Below are 25,932 nucleotides of genomic sequence, written 5' to 3' on the forward strand. Positions count from 1 at the left end.
CGGAGCGCAGCTGTGCCTGAACAGATGCCTCACCCCAAACACTGATGAGGTCCTGCAATTCACCAGTGCTCCATGCTGGGGCTCGTTTGCCGCGTGGAGGCATGGTCACCTGTAACTGATTAAAACTGATTGCACTCCACACCTGGCTGCAGCAAACAGGAAGGAGATTTTTAAATTTCCCGGGGCATTTACAGGGCGGGTCACCTGAGCCAAGAGCAGTAGAGTGCAAACTGATGTGCAGAGTGGCTGAACAGGAATTCTGGGATACCTCCTTATTCCCTGGAGGACAGGTAAAGCGCTGGTGAGTGTCCACACCTGCTGGGCAGCGCTGGATCACCAGCGCTGCACTCCTTATACCCCTGCCGGGATGGGTTTTCAGCCAGCGCTGCAACCAGGGAGTTGCAGCGCTGGTTGTGCCCTGCAAGTGTGGACGGGGTGTTGTTGCAGCGCTGGAAAGCCTCCACCAGCGCTGCAACTTGTAAGTGTAGCCAAGCCCTCAGGGACAGAGCCTGCTTCACCACAGCCCTAGGGCTCCAAGCTCAGGATGCAGCAACAAAGAAGAGAGGGACAGAGTGAGTCTCTCTCACTCCTTCCCATGCAGGCATGTGCCCAGCCCCACCTGCTTAATGTCTCTCCACAGCAGATGCACCTGGGCTGCCATGGAAGGGGAGTGTGTTTCCCGACAGATTTCTTGGCTCCCCCATTTTTCTGCGTGGGAACCAAGAAATCTGTGGAAGGTATGAATATGGTGCAGAATTCCCCCAGGAGTATCACATGCAGAAGCATAAGGGTTGGGTCCTGAAAATATACTGTTTGTTTTTATTTATGTTCTACGAGATTGTCCTAAAGGGAAGAAAAAGGGCTATCTCTTTTAAAAGGCAAACATGAGAAATGGGCTGAAAAAAAATATACTTCAAATGAACTATGAAATGTAATTCCTAAAATGAATAGTAACTTGGTGGTACATGCTTGGATTTGGATCTCAGTCTTATTGAGGATGGTGATATGCTTAGGGACTGGAGGAGACAATGCTTGCTATGCAATCTCCTTCTGCTGGCTGATGAGAATGATAGGATTAATGAAAGAAAGTGACCACTTGACAGGGAAAAAATGAATGGTGGGGAAAGTGGTGAACCTCAAATTGATGTAATAGTGTTTGCCTGCTAGTTCCTAATTGTCCCTGATCATGTGCTTACTTTTATTATATTAAATACACATAGTATGTGATGCAATGATAGCAATAAACTATATTGATTAAATAAAAAGCTTTATTTATAAGCATGTATTAGAAAAATACAGTATTCGCCCATTACCAGGCAGGCCAGTTGCCATTACCACACCCAAACTCCAGTAACAGAACCTTACAGAAAAAATAAAAATAAAAAAGGGCATGAACAAGTACAAAAAGGGAAACCATGTATGAGACTGAAACTCCCTACCACTGTGTATCTGTTAGCCCCACCCCCACCGCCCACCTTTTCCCTATTTGCTGTGCCCTTTGTGCTGGGGGTGGAGAGTGCTGCGTGGGAAAATATGGAGAGCTGCAGGGAGCAAGTTTGCATGGGCCACCCAGCCATGGAGTTTTTCAAGCTCTTTTTGGACTGCATCACAGGGTACCATGCATGGGACTCATGCCATGGTGCAGGTAATGCAGCAGGACCCAATACTCTTGCAGCCGTTAGCGATATAAGCTGTTCAGACAGCTCTTTCTGCTGAGCTCTGTCCTCCTCCCTTAGCTGCTGTTCCTATTCCAGGAACTGTGAAGCAAGTGCTTGGTCTCATGCTGAAATCCTGTCCTCAAGATATGCAACAAGCCTGAGCCTTTCCTCTTGCCGCTCACTATAGTTTTCCTCTAGCCATAAGTCCCCCTGTCTTTGATACTGGACCTGCTTGTTGTCCCTGTTTAGAACTTCAACCATAAGTTTGTCACAGAAATGCTTCGACTTGGAATGGTCCGTGAAGGTACGTTGGCCCAGGCTTCTGCCGCACTGTGGGCAAGCTGTGGAGGTACTGCAGTCAGTGGAGGTCAAGGGGCCTGGAACAGGACAAGACACAGAGGGTTATTGTCTCACATAGCTCAGTGCAGGCTTCTGTCCCTTCTGTGGCTCCTGCAGGCTCCACAGTGGACTGTTCCTCAGAGGTGCATCAAACAGGTCATCCGAATATGGCCCCAGGACGTACTGCTGGTGCTCTGCCCAAAAGCCTCCTCTGGGAACAGTTTCAGCAACAGTGTCACTTTGCTGGCCTCATTCAGTGCTTGCTGCTGGCTCCCATGAGTCACCATGCTGGATTCTGGGGCCAGCCGGGTGCCATCCCAGTTGACCACTTCATCATGCACCACTGCTGGCTCTGTGCTCAGCACAGTGCCCAGCACCTGGTCAAACTCCTCATAAAACAGGCATGTTGCCTGAGGTGTGATCCCTGGTTTTCCTGTACTCAATCTTGAGCCGCTTAATCTGCTCCCTGCACTGGTCACTGGTTTGGTAAATTTGCAACATTGCCAGCTTATTCTCTATTTGCTGGTATGTATGGTCATTCCTTGTACTCTTACTAAAATCCACTGTTTTGCTGGCCTCGCACCAGGGATTTACTAGAATCTGGCTGCACTCCTGTGACCATGAAGCATCATGCTTTGCAAAAGGCTTCTCCTGGTCAGCAAATACAGAAGGTTCTCTGATGCTTTGCAGTGTGGTGTTCAGAAGACAGTGGAAGTATTAAAGGTTGACACCAAGCTGCTGCACTAAACTTAAAGGGGTTACTTCCATTTCCCTCCAGTTGATTGGAGATTCTTGGGATAGAAGAGACAAAGGAAGTTGGCCAAGAGGATTGTGGGATCCTTTTGATGGACTCTCAGGACCCGAGTTGAGAGGCTGCATTTACATCACAAAGCAAGAGTTTAAACCTTGAGTCTTGGCTTGACTTGGGGCAGGGCCTTCACCCCTGCAGGCTCCTAGGATCCTAAGTGCAAACCTGAGTCTGAGAGATTTGTGTGCAGATGGAAGGGGGGTTGGGCTCAAGCCTGAGTCTGGGCTTACATTGCCATGTAGATGTACCTTAAGTTGCCTGGGTTTTCCATTGGGATCCTAACCAGTCTCTAAAAGCAGCAAAGAGTCTTGTGGCACCTTATAGACTAACAGACGTTTTCGAGCATGAGCTTTCGTGGGTGAATACCCACTTCGTCAGATGCATGTAGTGGAAATTTCCAGGGGCAGGTATATATAAGCAAGCAAGAAGCAGGCTAGAGATAACAAGGTTAGTTCAATCAGGGAGGATGAGGCCCTCTAGCACTACTGCCATCTACTGCCTCTGGCTCTCATTTAAACTTCTCTCTATAGTTTAGCCTAGAGCTTCTGCACCTGTTAAATTACTTGTAATTCTTAGTGTCTAATGTTTATCCATGCTGCTTTCTTCAGCAATGGGACACGTGATTGCTAATGGCTTGGTTCTGATTGGCACTGGAACTTCAGTGAGGTTAGACAAAAAGCTGGACAGTGCGATGAAAAAGATGGTGGCACTTTCAGAATCGCAGCCCCTGACTGAGAGGGAGAAGCTACATGTTTCTGCACTCGACATGTTTGCCAGTGGGTAAGCGGTTGGTTTTTAGGGAAAAAGAAGTGGAAAGGGTTTTATCATTCAAAATGTGTATAGTGTGGTTGCATGTTGCCATTTTGTTTTCATTTTTATTGTTGTCTTGGCATCTTTCAGTCCTCTTCAGTGACTGTAAGCATCACTGTGCTAAATAACAAGCAATATCATAATACAAATTATTGTTATGGTGCCAGCATACTAAACGTAATTAGTTTTAAGCATTCTGTATTTTAAAACCTACCATTATTCCAATAATGGACTAAACTATTTTTAAAACTAAAACCACTCAAGAGGGTAAATCATTGGTTATGCTGAAACTTGAGGATAGCATCCCATGGAGCTGGGGCTGCAGCAGACTTTTCCTTTCCTTTTCTTTTTATAGCCCACCCTGCACCGCAAGCTCTGTTTCCTCTAAAAAGGAGAGATGATACATAGTTGGAAGCACTCCCAGAAAATTAGGACTTTGGGGATTTGAGCATTTACAGAAATATATTGAGTTTGCATATCCTGTCAAAAATATTGCACGCTATTAGTTTTGGTTATTTGCTTTCTGTCAATATGAAAATACTTTTATGTTAATATTTGATAACAAAGGTTAGGAATGAAATCACTAAAGCTCTGACCCTGCAAGTTCAGTTTGCATGGTGGGACCCCTGCACCTGTGCAGAACTTCCGTGAGTCTCTCTGCAGGTGTGAGGATCTTCCCATGTGGCTCAACATGCAAGATCAGGGCCAAAAGGAAATTCATTTTCTCTTCTGTTACAGTGCATTACTAGTAACAAAGAATGCCATATACATGATTGTGTAGAAAGTACTCTGTGAAGACAGTGTAACAATTGTGTATATTATAAATTGAGAAAAATTCCTGCAAGCTAGGATATTGTCACTTCTTGTTAGGTTTTTTACTTACACTTGCTGGAGTAGTAAAAGTTTAGAAATATTAGACTGAGACAGTTAGGTCTTGCTGGCTCTGTCAATGATTAATATTTTTTCTTCTCTCTAGGCGTTTTCCCAAAGCTTGTGATGTGTGGGATCAAATTCTACGGGACCATCCAACTGACATACTAGCACTCAAATTTGCCCAGGCCACTTACTTTTACATGGGATGTCAAACACAGATGCGAGACTCTGTTGCCCGTGTTTATCCTTACTGGACACCTGATATTCCTCTTAGTAGGTATGCAAGAGTTGATCTTCAGGTGTCTGTGGATCGCCACCTCTGGTTTGCATAAGTTCAGGATCTTCTGGTCAGCAATGTGTGAGGCTGTTACAAACTTTTCCTGATTATTCCTGCAATCGGTGCCTGAGGACAGCTACCCTTGGCTTTAAAAATATGCGTATAAGAATGAACTTTTATTTTTTTTGCATTCCTATTGACCCACTGGTCAGTTGTTTTTAACTGAGATTTTGGCTGAATGGGTCACTGATGATGATTAATTTATAGTACTCAGAAATTATATATGAAGACATGGAGTGAAATCCTGGCCCTAATAAAGTCAATGGCAAAACTCCCATTGACTTCTGTTGGGCCATGGTCTTTACTCAAAAGAATTTACAGCTAAGTTGCAACACTTTACAAGAAGGAAGCAGAACTGGGAGAGGAAAATGCAGCCGTGGGACCCAGTTTAAATTTGGACTGCCAAACTGTTGTTTTGAAATAAGAATTGGGATTTTCCTAAAAAGATTTGTGCAATGAGGAAGTCTAGTTCAGCCTGCTTGCTGCCTAACTTAATAACTAAGTGTGCATGCTGACCGAGCTCTCTCAGGAAGAGGGCTGCTGTGCTGCACCCATCTAAAACTTCTAGTGCTTCATGAAAAGCTGAAGGATGATCCAGTTTGGTCTTCTGGAATTAATGCAAGATAATCTAAATATGTTGACATATCAGTTACTTATCAGACATGCATTAGAACAGGTTTTGGGTTTTTTTAAACAAAAAATTCAAACTCTTGAAAGGCAAAAAACTCATGAAAGGATTTTAGCTTTGAATTATAAAAGAAATTTAGAGCTAAGTTTAGAGATAAATTTATAAGTGGATACACAGGTTAACATGTGGAGGTAGATGTACAAAGCATCCATATGCAACCAGCTCTTGCCCTGACACTATAAGCTGTATGAATACAACCTTGTGACCAGCATATTGTATCTCTTCCTCCAAAACAAACTTACTTTGTTACCTCGGCAATGCAGCAAGAAAGACAAGGTGCTATAGATGTGGTTTAATTAGGCCACAACTTTATTCGCTTTACATATCTGGGAATACATGGCAATAAATTGTTCAGGCCATTGTTAATTGTTTCTGCCTATTTGGGAGGGTAGCTGTCAACCTTCTCCCTTCCCAGTCTGTTGCTGAGCCTCTACTACCTTCCCCTCATATGAGGGTTAAGAGGAGTTGGAAAAAAGGGGGTGTTGTCTCCCTTCTATTGCAGACCTTAGGAGCCCCAAGTACCCCTTACCCAGCTTCCTGAGCTATGCCTTCCCTTAGGTCCACTTCCAACTCCGGTTCATCAGACATCCCTTCTGTAACGAGTAGCTGCACTGGACTCCTGCCACATCTGCTACCTACTAAATTTGACATTTGACTCCTTACCTGTCCCACCGGGTCTTTGACCTGCTGCGAGGAAGGAGAAAAAAACCCACCAGGCCTCAGCCAATCTGGCAGTAAGGGTATAATTCCTTCCCAGCCCCAAAAGAGAAAAAGCGACAAGTGCAATGTCCACAGCAAATCATAAAAAATCTGGTCCTACTATGATCCCGTAGATGGGAGGGTGAGTGCTGCTGGTCAGTTACTGAGGAGAGAGAGAGATCCTTCTGGAATGCACAGGGTATAAATACCTTCCCCTTTTCTGGTGGGTTTGTGCACCCCACTCCTCCAAATCTGGCCAGTTTCTGTTCCTCTGTTTGCTCCAGTCGGGTAAGTCTGTTCCTGTTTCCCCTTCCTCATAACCCAAATACAGTAAGGACCTTAAAGGAGCCCTGTCCCCTTCTTCCTGCACAAAGACCCACTGCATTTAGTTGCAGTGAGTACACTCCAGAAAGTGGACAAAGAGCTGACAAAACTTTGACAGTACTTGATGTATCTAGCATGGGAACCCAACAATGTCATGTGATAACACACAGCATGGTAGGCAGAGTAAGGGTTCTCTGAAGAACAGTGAATTCTGACTTTTTGAGATGTCCAATGTTTGTTTTTCACAAACAATTTCAAGCTTTTGCTCTGACTAACTACAGTATTCTGATATCATGAGTGTAAGTAATTAATAAAATGCATCATAATGATTCATTTTTGTCTGGAAATAAGCACTGGTATCTATTTTATTATACTTTGCAGAGCTTCAGTAGAACAATGGGAAAGAAAACTGCTAGATTACCCAGACATAAAGTACCCTTTTTTCCTCTCTGTAAAGTCTTTTCACTTCAAAATATATTAAATTGGGAAAATGATACAATATCCACAGCATTATACTTTGGAAATATATGCACTGAATATTGTAAACATACTGTACTTGATTTCTTTAAAATACTCTGCATCTCACAAAGTTCTGTGTGATTATTTTTTTTGTAGTTAGCACAAAACATGAATACATATATCTTCCCACTCTAGGTATGTTGGGAAAAAGAAAGTTGAGCATTTCCTCGATAGCGCTAACTTTTTGTAGGGAAAAAAATCAGATTCTATGTACTTTCTCCTTTTTCCACTACTCGGTATTAATACGTGCAGTGGAAGAATTATTTTGTATTGAAATTTTTTAATGTGCTTTGCAATACTAGCTTTATCCTCCTAATTCTAAATGGGGTTTTCCTTTTGTTTAGCTATGTGAAAGGCATATACTCCTTTGGACTGATGGAAACTAATTATTTTGATCGTGCTGAAAAGCTTGCCAATGAGGTAAACAGGACACTATTGGTGCCAAAAGGTTTTTAAGTTTTTTATCTTATTTAGTATTCAGATGTTCATTTGAGAGAGAAGATAAATGACAATTTTAAATAAATTAAACAAAAATAAGCAACTGTTCTGAAATTCATAACCGTTCATGTGCCACATCCTCATGTAGGTTATGGGCCTTTGAGACCTCAAATAGGAGATTTTCCCCCTTTCCTTAGTGTTTTGCTGGCTTTTTAAATTCATGATCGGAGGGGAGAGGGAAGGATGAGAGTGAAGGACAAACAGAATCTTGCTATGCAAGCCTGAGAGAATAAAATGGAAACTTGTCATTGAGAAATGTATTTGAAACTTGTGTCGATTTGCCAACAAATCTTGGGAATGGTAACAGCTCCCTAGTAAAATATCAGACGTGCGATAGGTTAATCTAATGAGCACTCTGCATAATGCCTTGGTAAATTAGGTATATGTAATTCATTCTTTATAAGTCTGATCTCATTTGCAGTGGTAATGAAAAGCTGGCAACGTATCCACATGACCAAGGGTTCCAGTAAAATAGGAAAGTTACATGAATTATAGCACAAATGGAATCTATTGGCATCTTCATATGTTTTTGCCAAATTGCTTATATGAGCCAGATTGCTGAAAGTAATAGAACTTAAATCTCTTATTTTACATTACATTGACAGCAAATGAAATTTGCGGGCAATGTGGGGGGGATTTCCAGATGAATGGAGAATTGTTGGAATAGTAAAGATGCAGCTGTCTGATATTCAGAACTTAGCAGAGCATGTTCTTGTTACAGGAAAAGTGGTTAACTGCAAGGAACCGTATTATTATTTTCTTTTACAACAAATGATCAACTCATATGCTTCCCATATGGAGGCTATGGGATGGGCATAAATCATGGCTTTGCCCATGCCATATGACTCTTCTGAGCCTGAAGGATAAGAAAAGTTTGTAAAATGAAGTGTAATTTGGTGGTCTTGGTTCAGGCCTTCATTCTGAAACTACTTTGCAACTGTTATCTGTTCAATAGATGCTAGCAAGTGAACTCATCCAGCAAAGATTTTTTTCTTCTTTCTGTTGAAACCAGTCTCCCAGGATATGATTGAAGTTATAAGCAGAGAGATACTTAATACCCATCATGTATGAGAAAAAAATCTTCAGTTTCCATACGTGCAATAGTATGTACAGTTATTTGTAATCTTCCCGGTATTCATCATGCTATTTTCTCTTTTCCCACTACCAGGCCTTAGCTATAAACCAGTCAGATGCATGGTCTGTCCATACCATAGCACACATAAATGAAATGAAAGCAGACCTGAAGAATGGGTTGACATTTATGAAGCAAACTGAAAACAACTGGAAGGTAAATTTCCTTAACAGTTCCTTTGATGTGGCTGACTGTGGGGTTTTTTCCTCCTTCCACTAAATACTAGTGATTCCTCTTTATGTAGCATACTTTTGTCAGATCTGTTTCTTAATGAAATTTGTAGACTTTCACAAATAATAGGAAGCTACTGCTTCAAGATAGAATCTCCATTCATCCCACTTTGGAAGCAACAGGCAGAAAATGTAACAACAGTTCCATATTTCAGAAATCCACCCTGGCTGTTAGTCATCCAAAAATTCCCCTCAGTATTTATAGCTGAGATTAGTGATACACAATTAAAACAAAAAAAAAACCCCAACAACCCCAAACTCATTCCCCAAAGTTTCTGTTTTAATGACCTAAATAAAGACCTTTAAAGCAAATGGCCCCCACTGAAGTCAATAAAAGTTTTTCCATTGACTACAGTGTATCTAAGATTTCACCCAAAATTCTATTAGTTTCTCATATTTTACCTTGAAATATTGAGGTAAGTTCTGTAGGCATCTTTAACTAGTATGTGATCTTACATATAAAAATATTTCACAATTCATGAGCACAACAGTTGTTAGACATTTTGGGTATGTCTACACTGCAATGTAAGCCCATGGTTAGTGGGGCTTTAGTCAGGTGACCCATGCTAGGGAACCCTGGGCTTGAGCATCTACATTATATTTTAACCCTAGGGCTCTGGCTTCCACACAGTAGTGTGCAGACCCGAGTCAAAGTAACCATATCCAGAGTCCCTAATGCTGCCCCTCCCCACCCCAAAATGTGGCCACTCTAGCCTTCGGACCATGGTGCACGGTGGGGAAAGCATTGCTACCCCCCCCACCCCCCCCCCCACATTACCAGGAAGCAGCTCATTTTGCAAAAGTCTTCATCAGTTTGCTCTCCATTGCAAACCCAGGAGGCTCTCTGATAGTGTGCTTACAGATCAGTGATCCGAAGAGAATGGGTTAATGCTGACGTGATCTGTTGCCATTTGCAAAGAGGGAGTGGTGGCTTCCATTTTCAATAGAGTGAATTGCAGATTGTTGGGATAGAGAGGACTAAGGAAATTGTCCCATGAAATTATGGGATACTTCTGGCTGATTCTTGGGACCTGAGTCAAGCAGGGCTGCGTCTACACTGTGAGGCAATAGTGCTCAGACCCTGGTTACTGGCTTAACTCAAGCTTGGATCCTCCAGTCTTGCAGGGTCCTGGGACCCTGGGTTAGTGCAATTGCAGTGTAGGTGCAAGGGTTGTTAGGCTTGAGCCCTGGCTCAAGCAGGGGCTTGACATACCCAAAGGGATGTGGCCAGTAGATAAAACATTTTACATGTCACTTGTGATTTGGATCACGAGCAATATATATGTGCATAGAATGCTTTTATCTGCTGTGGCTATGGGCCCTTTGCTCTGATATGCAGGCAACAAAGTGAAATTTATAAGCTTTCTACTAAGCCTAAGATCAGCAGTTTAAGAATAAATTGAGGAACTTGACAAAACTACTTCATGAAAAGATTAGTGAACATAGAATGAATTACAGGGAGACACAATCAAAACAAGATTGTAAAAGATCTCAACTTCTGTTTGCTTTTAGGGAGGGGAGGATGTTAAAAGATTGACTGCAAAGGAAAGGAAGATGGTGCTTGTCCCCTTTTCTGTTCATGTTCTTATATCATATCCATCTGACCATGGTCCAGTAATGCACTAAATCAGTGGTTCTCAATCTGGGGTATGTGTACACTTAGGGGTACACAGAGGGCTTCCCGGGGATACATCAGCTCATCTAGATGTTTGCCTGGTTTTACAACAGGCTACATAAAAAGCGCTAGCGAAGTCAGTACAAACTAAAATTTCATACAGACAATGACTTGTTTAAAGTGCTCTATATCCTATACACTGAAATATAAGTACAATATTTATATTCCAATTGATTTTTATAATGATATGGTAAAAATGAGAAAGTAAGCAATTTTTCAGTAATAGCGTGCTGTGACACTTTTATATTTTTATGCCTGATTTTGTAAGCAAGTGGATTTTAAATGAGGTGAAACTTGGGGGTATGCAAGACCAATCAGACTCCTGAAAGGGGCACAGTAGTCTGAAAGATTGAGAACTACTGCACTAAATAACATAACCAGCATCTGTCATGTGGGTCTTTTCCTTCCTTCTTTCTTTCTTTCTCCTCAGGCAGAAAATTGTGTGTAGATTTTTAACTTTTGTCTGCTGTATGCAATGTATTTAATAGTGAAGGAAAGGTATCAAAGAAATGCACCTTGCACATGGAACAGAAGGTGCTGAAATTTGTGGTGGTTCTTAAAACCCACAGGAGTTTGCTCCAAGAAGGGTCTGTCTGCTGTAGGAATGAGCTTTATCCCTGCAATCGGCTTGCATCCGAAGAAGTGGGTATTCACCCACGAAAGCTCATGCTGCAAAACGTCTGCTAGTCTATAAGGTGCCACAGGATTCTTTGCTGCTTCTACAGAACCAGACTAACACAGCTACCCCTCTGATACTTATCCCTGCAATTGACAGTTCCACTATACTCAGGGAGCAGAGCTGTATCAAGAAGGCCTAAAGAGGTTTGGGGTTGTTTTCTGCTTGTTTTTAAAAATTAGAAATCTTCAATATCAAGATTAGAATTATTGACGGAGAGCTTTCTGACCACTCCCTCAAGGTTCAGGCATATCACATTTCAGAGAGAGAGATTTTTTTTTCCCTTTGCTGATCAACTTTGAGGACAACAACAACAAAACAAACAAAAACAGGGCACCAAAACTAACAAACAAAATTGTAATGAACTATAAATAGAAAATCTGGGTGAAATTTTCAAAAGCACCTGAGTGCTCTCTCAGCTGCCGCCTAACCTTGTAGATACCTAAAGTCCCATGGTGCCTAAGTTTCTGCAGTAATGTCCCCTAGGAACCTACATTTCTATTGTTGGGCATATTCACGGCTCACTGTGTTCTGATGACTGGGCACCTAGCTCACACCTAAGCGCCAGCAGGATCCTCAGACTAGGGTTACCCTACCTATCTCACCTGCAGGGCCCAATTCAGCAGGCTTGCTCAGAGCATGCCTACTGGATTGGGCCTTGCATAAAATGCAACCTGTGTGGGAAGGTGCTGCCACCTTCTTAGAGCCTTTACCCCAGTGGTGAGAGCATTCACCCAGGATCTAGGAGACCTTGGTTGGAATCCCCACTTTACCTGGAATTTGGACCCAGGTCTGCCACCTCCCAGGAATGGGTCCTAACTGCTGAGGTATGGGATATTCTGGGGTGGGTCTCTCTCAGTCTCTCCTGTTGAAGCTGTTCCACTTTATATAAATAATTACTCATTAGAACGTAGGTCTTCCACATCCCAGGTGAGTACCCTAACCACTGGGCTATAGAGTGAGAATGACTGTTTCTCTGGCCCAGTGACTTTAATTATCTGTACAAAGTAGAACAACTTTTTGCAAGAAAGGACTTAGGCACTAACTCCAGGAAAGGGTTCATGCTTGTGATTCCCAAGCTGAAGGAGGCACCTTCCACTGGTCTGGATTCAGGTGCCTAAATCCCTTTGAGGGGTGCACTTAAGCCACACCCCTCCCCATGGCATTTCTTAAAGGTTAGCCTATGCAGCACTAAGAAGCTACATTTTATTCATAGGGAAGGGACCAGTAATCTTATTTGTGTGACATTTGGAACAGATTACTGTATAGGCCAAACTTGCTAATGTCACTTTTATGTCTAACATTTAACTACTTGAGTCAGTAGAGTCCTTGTTGTAGTTTAATATTAAACAAGTTACGATAAACCACTGGCGTATGTAAACAACATAAAATGCTGACATACAGAAAACTCGCTCACATCTCGGAGGTTTGTACTGAAGTAGTCACCACTAAAACGAGCACTCTGTTCCTTTAGAGATAAGATTAATTTTAACTTCTCCATTGGGCAGGAATAGGTAGTTTTAGAGTCTGTGATTATTGTACTTATCTGAGTTGCCACCAATATATTGTGGATACAGATTCCTGTTTGTTACACTGGTGCAACCCTGTTGTCTTCATTGGATTTGTGCCAGCGTAATCAGAGGCAGATTAAGGTTTCTCGGAGCCCTGGGCCAGAGCAAGTGGAGGGTCCCTCCCCATCCCTTCTGCCTGTGGCCGTGCCCACAGCCCCACCCCTTTTTGCTCCTTCCCTGGGGGTGGGGCCTGCCCTTGTTCCACCCAGGGTCCCCCTCATTTCACCTCCCTACTGCAGCCCCCAACCCCTTTTGCTCCTTTCTCCCCTCTGCCCCTCACTGAGGCCCCAAGACTGGAGAAGCTCTGTCCCCTTGCCTCAGCCCCGGGCCACAGTGGGGAGTGAGAGCTCCTCCAGTCCCAGGGCCACAGCTGGGATCTGGGTGCTGGGGCTTCCCCTGCTGCCCCACAGCATCTGTGGGGGATGGGTGGGGCTTCCCCTATCCTGCAGCTTTGGCCGGGGATGAGGTCAGGGGGCGCTGTGGGTGGGACTTCTCCCCGCCTGGCGCTGCTGCCATGGAGTGGTGTTGGAGTGCAGGGACTACCCTCGCCCCAGCGGCTGGGGCTCCGGGCTTCTGCTGCCAGGCAGTGGATTATTTCCAGGGGCCCCCCCAGTTGGTAGGGGCCCCTGGGCCACAGGCCCCATGGGCCCAGTGGCTAATCTGCCATTGGTGTAACGGAGAGGAGTATTTGACCATATGCTGTCAGCCTGTGGCTGGAAAGGCAGGCGTGAAGTTAGTCTGGTCTGTGTAGAGGTTTTCCAATAAAGGTGCCATTGAATGAGGTAAAGTCTGATTCAAAATGCAGTTCTGCTCTGAAAAGTTGCTCTATAGAACTTGAATTGTGAGGTTCCATATTTGTATCTCTCTACATATCCACAAAGAGCAAGTCTATTGAGTAAGAATGTGCTGTTGTCAGTTTTCAGACTTGAACAACAGATTAAGGTTCTTGGCTCTAATATCTACTGATTTATTAGGCCCTCAGATTGGGATGCCCTGGATATGTTTAAATCAGAGTTTAAATTGGAAGTAAAATATTTTCTCTCTCTTCTCAGGACTGTGACATGCTTGCTTGCCATAATTACTGGCACTGGGCTTTGTATTTCATTGGAAAGGTATGAGCACACTTCTACATCTATATACTATCTGCTCCAGTTGGATGATTATTAACAGGCAGACTTGATAAAAAGGGTATGGTCTGCTTTCCTCCCTTCTTTCTATTTGGATGTTTTTATGAAACATGGTGTTTGGTACCTTACTAAAGTGTTTTTAAAAGTTATATGTTAGAGAGGAAAAAATCTATAGGTGAAACCGCGTTATATCAAACTTGCTTTGATCCACTGGAGTGCGCAGTGCCCTCCACCCCTCCCCGAGCACTGCTTTACCGCATTATATCCGAATTTGTGTTATATCGGGTCGCGTTATATCAGGGTAGAGGTGTACAATTTTTTCCTACACGTAGAATGTAAGAGTCTGGAGTTTGCAAAAATTGCATGAGAGAGACCAATAGGGCCACTATGTTAAAGAAATGAGAGATTTTATGCTGTTAATTTCCCCCCAGTCTTAAAAATATTTAAGATCTATTTAAACTCTTTACAAATATGTGTATATTATCCTGAACCTATTGGGCTGCAATATATATTTTCTTTGGATTTAATAGTACTTAGCACTTAACGTGTTGGGGGCAAAAATTAGCAGGGAAATAAATGGTGGTATGTAAGTGGCAAAGCAGTATGAGTTGGTGAGGAGATACATGTTAGTGACAAAGAGTGTAATTTGTCCCAATTTAGCATTCAGTTAATTAATACAAAACTTCATGTTACACCCTAACTGGAGAGGGTAAGATAAAGCAAACCCCTTCCTTACTTTATTGAAACCTTCTCCAAGTTACTTTTCTTCCTACGGCTCCCCTCCCAATACCCATGTGTCAACATGTACTGTATGTTGCATTTGTTTTGCACATCCGCTGAAATGAGATTTCCATGATAATTTTGCCTGGTAAATTTAGTATTAATCCATGTTAAATTTTCCTTTAAATTTATTCAGAGCTCTTTGATTAAGTTTTGGATGAAAGCCACAAGATAACTCTACAGTTTATTTTATTTTTATGTATAATTGCTTTTTATGTAATCTGACTTTAGGTACTCTCTTCCTAGACTCTATAATACACATAATAAATAATAATCAGGTAGCACGCTTGTTCACCTCTCCCATATCTAATCTGGGTATGTTGCACATGGACATTCATTGATGGGATCACTGATATTCTTTAAAAATTTGCTAGTACTGAACTCTAGCAGTCACTTACGGACACTCTATCCTAAAGGTCATGACACAATCCTCCTTTGGTTTTACAGGGTGACTATGAGGCTGCTTTGACAATTTATGACAATCATGTGAGTATAAACCATTTCTGGTGTAGTGAAAAGACATTGTTCAAATGAAATGGTGTGCATATGCCTCATTTTGTATTTGATGTAAAATATATAAAGGTGTGATATCATTTTCTGGTTTTTTAGTGTTTTCCAATTATTTTATTGATACCACTTTCATATCCTGTTATCTTTAGTCAGGCTGCCATTGTTGCTATGTAGATGCCTTGGTGGGACAGGGGGGAAAAAAGATAATCTTTAAAAGTTTAACATTATGTAAAATAGGTTTTTCTGTAAATCTAAGATGTCATGATTAGTAATTAATCTACGAGATCTGATTTTAATCTAATTACTAGTTAGAGTTCTTCCTTAGTCATGTCTTTTCCTTTCTAGGTGATTTGTTAAAATTTTTTGCTATCTGAACTTTTGGAAGAATCGTTCTAAAATAATCCACAGCAAATTAACCAGGAATCTGTATAACAGGTCTCTTCATGCCTGTTTTGGTGTGAAACTTTACAAAAATATCTTGTTCTACCCTAGTGATTGTTGCAAAGTAATAGAGGTACTTATGGTCCATTTGGGGGAGATCAGAGATTGTAGAAAAGATAGTTTTCACACATACTATATTTGATTTTATAAATGGAAAAACACCACAGATAAAATAATATGAATATTATTTGTAGATTGCTGTATATCTGGACGAGTAAGAGGAGAGAATTAATTTTGTACTGTCAAAGTAAGTTTATCTTCAGGTTAACTTCCACTTAAATATGGGTAATGCCACATAAGAATGCTTTCTGATTGTAGATTGCTCCTGCATGCCTGTCAAGCAGAAGTATGTTAGCTGTGCTAGATAACTGCTCCATGCTGTACCGGCTTCAGTTGGAAGGTAAAAGAACTGTTAGTTTCTGCTTTAGTCTACTCATTCTTCTTAAAAGAGTAAGGTAAAAGGCTCATCCTCCAAAATGCAACAGGTGAAGATTTAGGTAAATATACAGAGCGAGTCCGAGCAGTGGGTTATACTAGAGAAGAGATCTTCAAAGAGATGCTGTTCTTCAGAGGTGAATTTTAAGTATATACTAATGAACATAAACTGTACGGAGAAATAAAGGTAATTATTTTCCTGCAAATACAATATTCCATTCAACCAAATTAATAAAGGTCACATTTTTCTTTTTTTTTGGTAAGTTTCACTTCCCTTGTCCCCAGAGATCTAATTTTTTCAACCTAATGTTTAAAGATCAAATGCATAAGCTATTAAAAAGCCGTTAACTTCTCTTTTACTAAATATCAAGCCAACATTAATTTTTAGTTCTTAATCTTGATATTGATGAAATAGGGAGTCAATGTAAATATAGTACCAATCATTCCAACAGTTCTATGGGACTATGTAAACAGGCATCCAGCTTTTCTTTAACTTTCTAATGCAAAGATAAAGTGAGAGGTCCTGAAAAAAACTGCTCACCTCCTAAGTTGTTGTCACAGATCCAATCAAGCACCTCTTTTTGGTCATTCAGGGTACATCTACACAGGGATAAAAAATCCAAGGCTGGCTCAGGACAGCTGACTTGGGCTCGGGCCGCAGGCTGAAAATTGCTATGTAGACAATTGGATACTGCCCGGGGAGGTGGGCGGGGGGGGGATACAGTTAAGGGTGCTGGAGTGGGTACCTGTGGTGCATGGGGGACAGTGTCACTCCCTGTCATGGTGACTGGCACAAGCCCAGGACTCAGTGACTGACAACCATCCAAGTTTGCAGATGACACTAAACTGGGAGGAGTGGTAGATATGCTGGAGGGTAGGGATAGGATACAGAGGGACCTAGACAAAATAGAGGATTGGTCCAAAAGAAATCTGATGAGTTTCAACAAGCACAAGTGCAGAGTCCTGCACTTAGGATGGAAGAATCCTATGCACTGCTACAGACGAGGGACCGAATAGCTAGACAGCAGTTCTGCAGAAAAGGACGTAGGGGTTACAGTGGACGAGAAGCTGGATATGAGTTGACAGTGTGCCTTGTTGCCAAGAAGGCTAACGGCATTTTGGGCTGTATAAGTAGGGGCATTGCCAGCAGATTGAGGGACATGATCATTTCCCTCTATTTGACATTGGTGAGGCCTCATCTGGAGTACTGTGTCCAGTTTTGTGCCCCACACTAAAAGAAGGATGTGGAAAAATTAGAAAGAGTCCAGTGGCGGGTAACAAAAATGATTAGGGGGCTGGAGCACATGACTTATGAGGAGAAGCTGAGGAAACTGGGATTGTTTAGTCTGCAGAAGAGAAGACTAAGGGGGCATTTGATAGCTGCTTTCAACTACCTGAAAGGGGGTTCCAAAGAGGATGGATCTAGACTGTTCTCAGTGGTAGCAGATGACAGAACAAGGAGTAATGGTCTCAAGTTGCAGTGGGGAAGGTTTAGATTGGATATTAAGAAAAACTTTTTCACTAGGAGGATGGTGAAGCACTGGAATGGGTTACATAGGGAGGTGATAGAATCTCCTTCCTTAGAGGTTTTTAAGGTCAGACTTGACAAAGCCCTGGCTGGGATGATTTAGTTGGGAATTGATCCTGCTTTGAGCAGGGGGTTGGACTAGATACCTCCTGAGGTCCCTTCCAACCTTGATATTCTATGATTCTCTGATCAGTTAGCACTTTCCTGCAGGACCCCCTCCCCAGGACTGGGAACAGGGGCCTGGGTGGGCAAGATCCAGAAGCTGTGGCTGCAGGGGAATGGTCTAGTCAGCTGCGGATACAGGGGAGGGACCAATCTGGAAGCGGACTAGTCAGGGCACTTTCTGAGCTGCAATATCTGCTCTGCAAAAATCCCAGACATTTCCTGTTATTTGACAAATCTGCCCGGACAGAGGATGGAGTCTCAAAATAGAGGCAATGTCCAGAATAACCTGGACATACGGTAACCCTGTGGCTTAGTCCCCATGTCCAGTGCTGACCCCCTCCTCCCCACGGTATCCCAGCAATCTACACACACATACAGACCTTTGTATAGGTTATTAACACATTAAGAGTCTTTGTTTAATAGCATGAGAAATACACAGATCTGCTCACAGTAAACCCTACTTGCACTTCCCTGCCCCATCAGGCTTCTGGGTTGCTGCTCCTCATGGAGTCTTTCAGCCCAGCTTGCCTTCTGTGTTCTTGGTTGCTCCATGCCCTTCCTCTCTTACTACCCAACAATGCCTGATACTGTGTGTCTCACAGCAAGCATCCCCTCTTTATATGCCACCTTTCCAACACTTGGCTTTCTTTGGTCTGCTTTTTGACAAATTTCCAGTGCTCCAATCTCCCCCACTCCCAAGAAGGAAATTTCTTTTCCCAGCTTGTGCAAACTACCTAGGCATATCTATTGCCTGCTCAAAGCACCTCAGTTAACATTAAGTATTTCCCATTGTCCTGGGTCTGGGGAAGACATAACACTACTCTGCCTGCTCATGGTGGATACACATACAGAGGTTTTCCTTGATACAGCAATGTCATGATACAACTTCATAATATCAACCAGAATTCATAAGACAGACTGTCCCCACATCATCACAGTTGTAAATAATAATTTTCACAGAGCTCTGCTGCAGCTAGTCATGGTGCACTCATCTGCAGTCTGCTTTAGTAATGTATGCCCCACACAGATCCAGAATAATGACTTTGGGCATTATCTTCCCTCATCTGTGTTCAGGAGGACGTCATTTATCCCAGTGGTGGATTAGCCACTGGGCCAACGGGGCCTGTGCACAGGGGCCCTGGCAAATTGTGAGGCCCCTGGAAAAATGGGCACTGCCCTGACCCACTCCACCTGCCCGGCACTACTGCTGGGGAGCGACGTTGGGGCGTGGGGCTTGCCCTGCTCCCCCCACCTGCCTGGCACTCCTGCCGGGGAGCAGGGGGAAGCCCCCGCATCCCGACCCTGCTCCCGGCCGGAGTGCCGGGCAGGTGGAGCAGGACAAGCCTCTGCGCCCTGACCCTGCTCCCCAGCAGCAGCACCAGGCGGGCGGGGGAAGCCCCCACGTCCTGACCCAGCTCCCCACAGGAGCGCTGGGGGTGGGAGCAGGGGGACTGCAGGCAGAAGGAGTGGGGAGGGGCCCCCACTTGCTCCAGCCCAGGGCCCTACAAACCCATAATCCGCCTCTGATTTATCCTATTATTAGGCCTGATCCCTATCTAATGGGATCCAGGATATCAGTTACAGATGGTATATTTGGAGATGATCAATAAAGAGGTTTGACATAGGTCCAAAGGTGGTTCCTTAAACTAGTAATCAAATCTTATGATGCTGAATTAAACTGGGAGTATATGCCAAGAGACATGGTTTTGCATGTGGAGTTTTTATTTGAAATCATGTATATTACTCCTAGGTGTAAAGGTGGGAGACAGATGGAACAATGTTATCCCTCTTGCAAAGAAGCACACCAAAGATCATGTTTGGCTTTTCAATGATGTCCACATTCTCATGTCTTTGCTCGGGGTCAAAGACCACAAAACCACCAATGAGCTCTTAACAACTCTTCAGGAACTTGCCAAGTAAGCAAGTGAATTAAAACGTTGTTCTGAATAAATATTTTTTTCATCACAAGGCATATTAGTATAATAATTAATTTCTTGCAGTTTGCTAAGTACCATAATTTATTTTTCTCTGGTATAGGATGGTCTAACCGGAATTCTGGTTTCAGCAGGGTAGTGTTTCTCAAGTTAAGATTAGCAAACCTTATTACTTTTGATTTTAAGTGTATCTAAACTGTGCATTTAATGTCTAGATTGGATATTTAATCTTGTCAGATAGCAGCATCATTGTCTGAGTGTTGTACGTACCGTGAGTTTGAGTGCTAGTGGCACCTTACCCTGTAGACACTTTTTTCCCTTACAGTGGGTGTACTTTAGAGATATGACTCTTCATATCAGAACAGTGGAATTTTTCTTCTACAGCATTAAGAAAACTTCTCAAAATAAGCCAATTACCTGTAAAGGCCCCTTTTGCCCTGATGCACCAATTTTATCAATGTCATTTATAAGATATCTATAAAATGTCTATAAGCATACAATGAATTATCATTTTAACATGAAATTGAGCTGAAAGCACTGTGAAAATAGTTTTGGCACAACTTGTTCATCTGTACAAATTTGAATATTTTGGTATTTTAGCAAAATAGAATGTTTGTCACATCCTTGTTTATGTCTAAAATATAAATTTCTTGCTCTTATTTTTATATTGACCATCATGAAAGGCGGTATAAGAATGGCATTCCACTCTTACATTTTTCCTGCTTTTGTTTTATATACACAACTTTTCTGTGGGTGAAACTGATTTTCCTTCTTTCTTCAGAGTACAGTCTGAGCCAGTCATTGCTTTCTCTTTCTGACCCATAAGAGCTATATGTAAGACATTTGTGGCATAAAGGTGCCACAGAACATCCTGAAATAGACAGGTTGGGAAAGAGGCAGCTACCTACAATGATAATTTTTTTTCGCTTGCAAAAGAAAGGGCCTGTGATTTGTCTTTCAGTTTTCAGAAGAGTAATGATCATCATATTCTGCTAAAACAAATCTTCATTAAAATAGTGTATACATAGCATTAGAAAGATGACAGCAGGGGCATTTAAAACCAACCAAAATAGGGCAGCAAGGTTACTGTGGTAATGCTTTATCTTAAGCTTCCATTTATAAATGGTGTGTAAAGGTGTAATACATGATTGAAAGATGTTTGACACGAGCAGTATGTGTTAAAGATTGTTATAAGTACAACAGAAGGTGTGCTAGATCGGGGTTCTCAACCATTTTCTTTCTGAGGCCCCCCACCAACATGCAGTAAAAACTCCACAGCTCACCAGTGCCACAACAACTGCTTTTCTGCATACAAAAGCCAGGCCAGCGTTAGGGGATAGCAAGCAGGGCAGTTGCCTGGGACCCCATGCAACGGGGCCCCCACAAAGCTACATTGCTTAGGCTTCAGCTTCAGCCCTGGGTGGCAGGGCTCTAGGCCCTGGGCTTCAGCCTCATGCAGTGGGGCTTTGGCTTTCTGCTCTGGGCCCCAATAAGTCTAATTCTGGCCCTGCTTGGCGGACCCCCTGAAACCTGCTTGCGGCCCCCTGGGGGCCCTTGGACCCCTGGTTGAGAACCACTGTGCTAGATGATGGCAAGCCATGGTTACAAGCAATATGTTGATCTGTTGGACTCTCTCTAACAATCTTCTAAAAGACTGACACCTATTAACCAATTAACAATTTTTAGAAACTGTTTATAAATGGAATCTTAACATCAAGTGTGTTGGGTATTGTTTTGCACAAAAGAGCAGAACAGCACTGATCCACTGAGAAATGTAAAGCTACCAAACAGTAATCTCTGTCAGATGGTGACAGCCTTCTTTTTCTTCTAGATACATACTATATGTGCTGTAGAATTTCAACATTGATAGATGGAAACTTTGTGGAATATTTAATGAATTTATACTTAGTATTGCCAACCTCTGCACAGTTCTTCCACCTGCTTGTCCACACCTACCTTTACATTTTTATTGTAACGTTGTTGTAACTGCTCTGCATTATAATAGTTGTTTGAAGCATTATAAAATGTAAATATAGTAAAATTACTTTAGAAAACAGGAATTGATATGAATATGAATATTTGAAAAACTAAATATAAAATTAAACTTCATGTTTACTAAGCCAATATGTGGGTAATAGGACTGTTTACTCACATCAAGAATATAAAAATTACATTACTTATATTAGAAATTATGTTTGTTTAAAGAATAGCCATACAATTCTAATCCTCCAGCCCGTTCTTTTCATTATTTTTATTTTTCTACCCTATACATTTTGAGGCTGAAAGTTAAAGAAAAACAACAACAAACAAACAAATCCATATAATAGTGTACTCTGGTGTGTATCACACTTATGTTTTGATGGAGAGGGCTCTCTGTCTGCGTGCCTGTGTGTGTGTGAGAGAGAAAGAGACAGGCAGACAGAGAAGGCAACACAAATCCAAAGACATCCAAAGCATCGCTTGTAGTGTGACCCTGACATTTGAGAGAGCTATTGAGTAGAGCGTTGGCTGAAAAAAGAGGCTTGTAATATTGAGCAATGCCTCCTGTTATATGTTTGTTTCCTACTGTGTTTGGGGAAACAGGGCTTTCTGTACATTCTTGTTAATAAACAGGTTTCCCTCAAAGAAATATCTGACTTTATCATCAGTTTCTCCTCCTAATGGAAACAACCTGCAAGGCTCCAGGGATTGGCTAACTTCTCAGGTCAATTGGGGTAACATTACTATGGAATGGATGTCTTCACTTGTCTAATTAAAATATGCAAGATTTCAGGATTTTTGAAAGGTACAGCAAATAAAGATTTGTTTAGCAAAATGTACCTAACATGTGAGGTGTTTTGTTCCGTGTATCACTATTCCTTGAACTCAATGGAACTAAGTTGCTCCAACAGGAAGTGACAGAACAGCACTAAAAGGAGTACAAGTGCTACAGTCTGATCTTCTGCTCATTGGCAGTTAACTGCTTTCCTGTTCTGCAGAGCACCTGGTGAAGACCATGAGCTGGGTCTGGCTCCAAAATTGGGGTTGCCACTTTGCCAGGCTTTGGTAGAGTTTGACAATGGAAATTATGACAAGACAGTAGAATTACTTTATCCAATTCGCTATGAACTCCTGCAGATAGGAGGCAGCAATGCTCAGGTAAGGGGCTTGAACGTTATTTTATTAAATTGCATTTGGGTAAGGCTTGTTTGTCTTTGCGTAGCATCTGTTAGGCTTTCATGTTACCACTAACATTCAAATGTACAAATAAGAAGTACTATGTCTCAGCTGCTTAATACTGTTTGTAGAAGAAATTCTCTCCTGGATAGTTTTAACCAATCAGAATCTAAGCAATTGTCACTTGCAGCATTTATTACCAAATATTAACTTATTTCATTTGTGACTCATATTTTCAGAGAGATGTTTTCAGCCAGCTATTGATTCATGCTGCTTTAAATTGTAAATCAAAAGCCTATCAAAAACTGGCTAGGTAAGTACCACTTGCTAAAAATCAGAATTTCTGGATTCCATGATATGTATTAAATAGAAATACAATTTATGAAAGCACAAATTGCAATTGTTTTTAAACATTGTAAATTACAAGTAAAACAATATGCAAGTAAGTACATGCAAAACTGCATAGTTTTAGATTTAATCTTAGGTCACAATTTTCAGCAATTATCAAATATTTAGTATGTTCAGCTACACAAACTTGGCTGGTTGATTTGACCAATTTATTAGCAGTCTACAAGTTTAGCTATAAAAGACTTTCTCTTCCAGTATGGCACCATTGTATTTACATATGGAACAATATACTTAATAGATTATAAAATAAAACGTATATGAGTAGCTGAATACTATAATGATGCCACATGCAGTTTATTTGGGATCTAACTTACTCTAGTGCCATATTTCAGCTATCCATTGTGCCAGTCTTGTGTTAGTAGAAATCACAAGAGTTGCTCACATGAGCAGGCGAGCAGACTCACGTGCCCATACTGAGACCCATTCAAGTTATTGGAGGAGTCTGCCTGTGTAGGACAGTTGAAAGAATTGAGGCTTAAGACCAAATTCTCTTACACTAGAGTAGCTCCACTGACTTCACTGGAGTTAGTCCTGATTAACACAAGTGTAAATGAGTGGAGAATCAGACCCCTAGCTTCTAAATAATGAAAATCATTCCAGCCTCCCAGATATTAAGAGATCCTTGCTCATTTTATTCATTTTCCTATTATATCTCCCTGTCAGAAAACTATACAATCACAATTAGACAAAATACAGATAACCGGGGAAGGAACATTAAAAGTAACGTGAGCGGGTAGTCTAGGTATGAGACATCTTATTTAAAATGTTTATTATGGTTAAGAATTATGAGGTGAGATATCAGAACAGAAGAGAATGGTTAGTGTTAGAGGGTTAGCTGGAACAAGGGAGCTTTTAGGATCTTGATGGGAGGAGAGCAAGATTATTTTCTCAAAGTTCTTTCGCTGTGTGATTTTCAGAGCCATGTGGCTGTGAAAATAGGGAAAATTAGTTGAGGGTTAGAAATGGGAAAGGGAACATCACTCTCTTATTAGTCCATGTCCTGCATTGGGATATTTGTGGTCAAGGCACACAATATGGGCATTTAAAACTTAGCTGTGCTGTTTTCTATACCGATTTTCATTTTCAACTCTTTTAAATGCCAGGGACTGAAAGCAGCAAGCTTTTTATTTTCAGATGACACATGACTACTAAATCAGGAAACAGAAAAGCCTGCTTGCTATAGTTTTGAGCACTGTATTTATGGCCTCTTTTTTTTCACTTCCCCCATCTCTTACCTCCTTCAGATGCCTCCTGTCAGAACGTGATGGGTTGATACCAAATTCACCATTGACTGAGCGACTTATTCGGAAAGTATCAGCTGTTCATGCGATGGGATGAATCTTAAATCTGTTATTCCAGTGGAAATAATAATTAGCACTGTAATGAGTCTCTTTCTATGGCATTAAAGGAATCAAAATAGGGAAAATCCTGCATCATCAGCCATTCCAGATCTTCTAAATATCTGAGCTTTGGGAAGCTTCTTTTGGTGATTCAGCATCATTGCTTGAGCTTCTGACACACCTCTGATTCTTGGAAGATTGTAGCCTAGCTGTGCCTAGCAGGGTGACAGTAGCAAATGAAATAGTGTAGGGATATTAAAGAAGGTACTAACAGCGATTCCCCCAAGTGACAGTGACCCCCCAGTTTCACCAAGTACAAAAATCTTTTAGTTCTTCTGTTAAAACTTGTAAGCTCCTGTCTGGAGAAACCACTGATTGTATCTGTCTTGTGAAAGATACTCTATTACTATGTAAAACTTACAAATAAGTTAATTGACTTTGTTCTTGAAGTAAACACTATGTTACCTGTAATTGGTACAATGTAAACAAACGCTATAAGCCATTAAGTGACTTTCACTTCATTGTAACAGCCACGGCTCCTAGGCACACACCCCAAAAGTGGTGGAGACAGAAAAATTAAAATATGGTTAAGATATGGAATGTATGTTGATGAATGCTTGATGTACATGAATGGTTAGGGAGGTGCCAGCCTAGAAAGGGAGTATCCATCGGCCAAAGAATGTGTCAAGTGGACCACCAGACAACCCCCAGAGGGTAAACTGGGATCCACCCCAACACCTGGAAGGATGAGAAACACAAACTTTGGACAGTGTGGAGCCACCAAGAATGTGCCACTTTAGACAGTGTGGAGCCACCAGGAATGTGCCATCTGCTGATTGAGTCAGCAACAGCAGGATGAAACAGCTCCCATAGATTAACATAGGAATTAATTCCTATAAGAATGAACTCCAAAATCTGAGGACTTTGAGTCTCTGGTTCTGCTGCCAACCTCCAGGAGCATCAGGTACATCTGACACAGACTCGGCTCCATCCTCATGACCAAGATACCTGGCCAGTAACTTGGCATGAGCAACTTCTAGGCTGGTAACTATAACACCTATACAGAACTTGAATGAATGATTGTGTGAATGAATATATATATACATATATATATATGTGTGTGTGTATAAGGAATAAGTAGTAATCGGAATAAGTAGTTAAACAACGTTGTTTGCTTGTATCTTTTGCTTTATTTTTAAATTTACAATAAATGTGGCATCTTTGCCTTATCCCTCTTAATAAGATCTTGCTGTTTTTTATTATATTGGTAT

At 41.8% G+C, this 25,932-nt stretch overlaps 1 protein-coding gene across 2 annotated transcripts in view; it reads left to right on the forward strand.

The window, feature by feature from the left end:
• LOC123354105 (tetratricopeptide repeat protein 38-like) overlaps positions 1-25,461 on the forward strand; it is a 34,938-nt gene extending 9,477 nt beyond the window's left edge. For both annotated transcript variants that reach the window (XM_044995794.1, XM_044995785.1), the window contains exons 4-14: positions 3,414-3,585; positions 4,592-4,765; positions 7,400-7,475; positions 8,722-8,841; positions 13,890-13,949; positions 15,192-15,230; positions 16,014-16,095; positions 19,574-19,739; positions 22,736-22,895; positions 23,153-23,226; positions 24,566-25,461. In XM_044995794.1, coding sequence (XP_044851729.1) covers positions 3,414-3,585; positions 4,592-4,765; positions 7,400-7,475; positions 8,722-8,841; positions 13,890-13,949; positions 15,192-15,230; positions 16,014-16,095; positions 19,574-19,739; positions 22,736-22,895; positions 23,153-23,226; positions 24,566-24,659 — 1,217 coding nt within the window. In that variant the 3' untranslated portion in view covers positions 24,660-25,461. The remainder of the gene's footprint in view (positions 1-3,413; positions 3,586-4,591; positions 4,766-7,399; positions 7,476-8,721; positions 8,842-13,889; positions 13,950-15,191; positions 15,231-16,013; positions 16,096-19,573; positions 19,740-22,735; positions 22,896-23,152; positions 23,227-24,565) is intronic.
• Positions 25,462-25,932: the final 471 nt, after the last annotated feature.

The sequence above is a fragment of the Mauremys mutica genome, chromosome 1 (genome assembly GCF_020497125.1).
Source record: "Mauremys mutica isolate MM-2020 ecotype Southern chromosome 1, ASM2049712v1, whole genome shotgun sequence".
Taxonomy (NCBI): Eukaryota; Metazoa; Chordata; order Testudines; family Geoemydidae; genus Mauremys; species Mauremys mutica.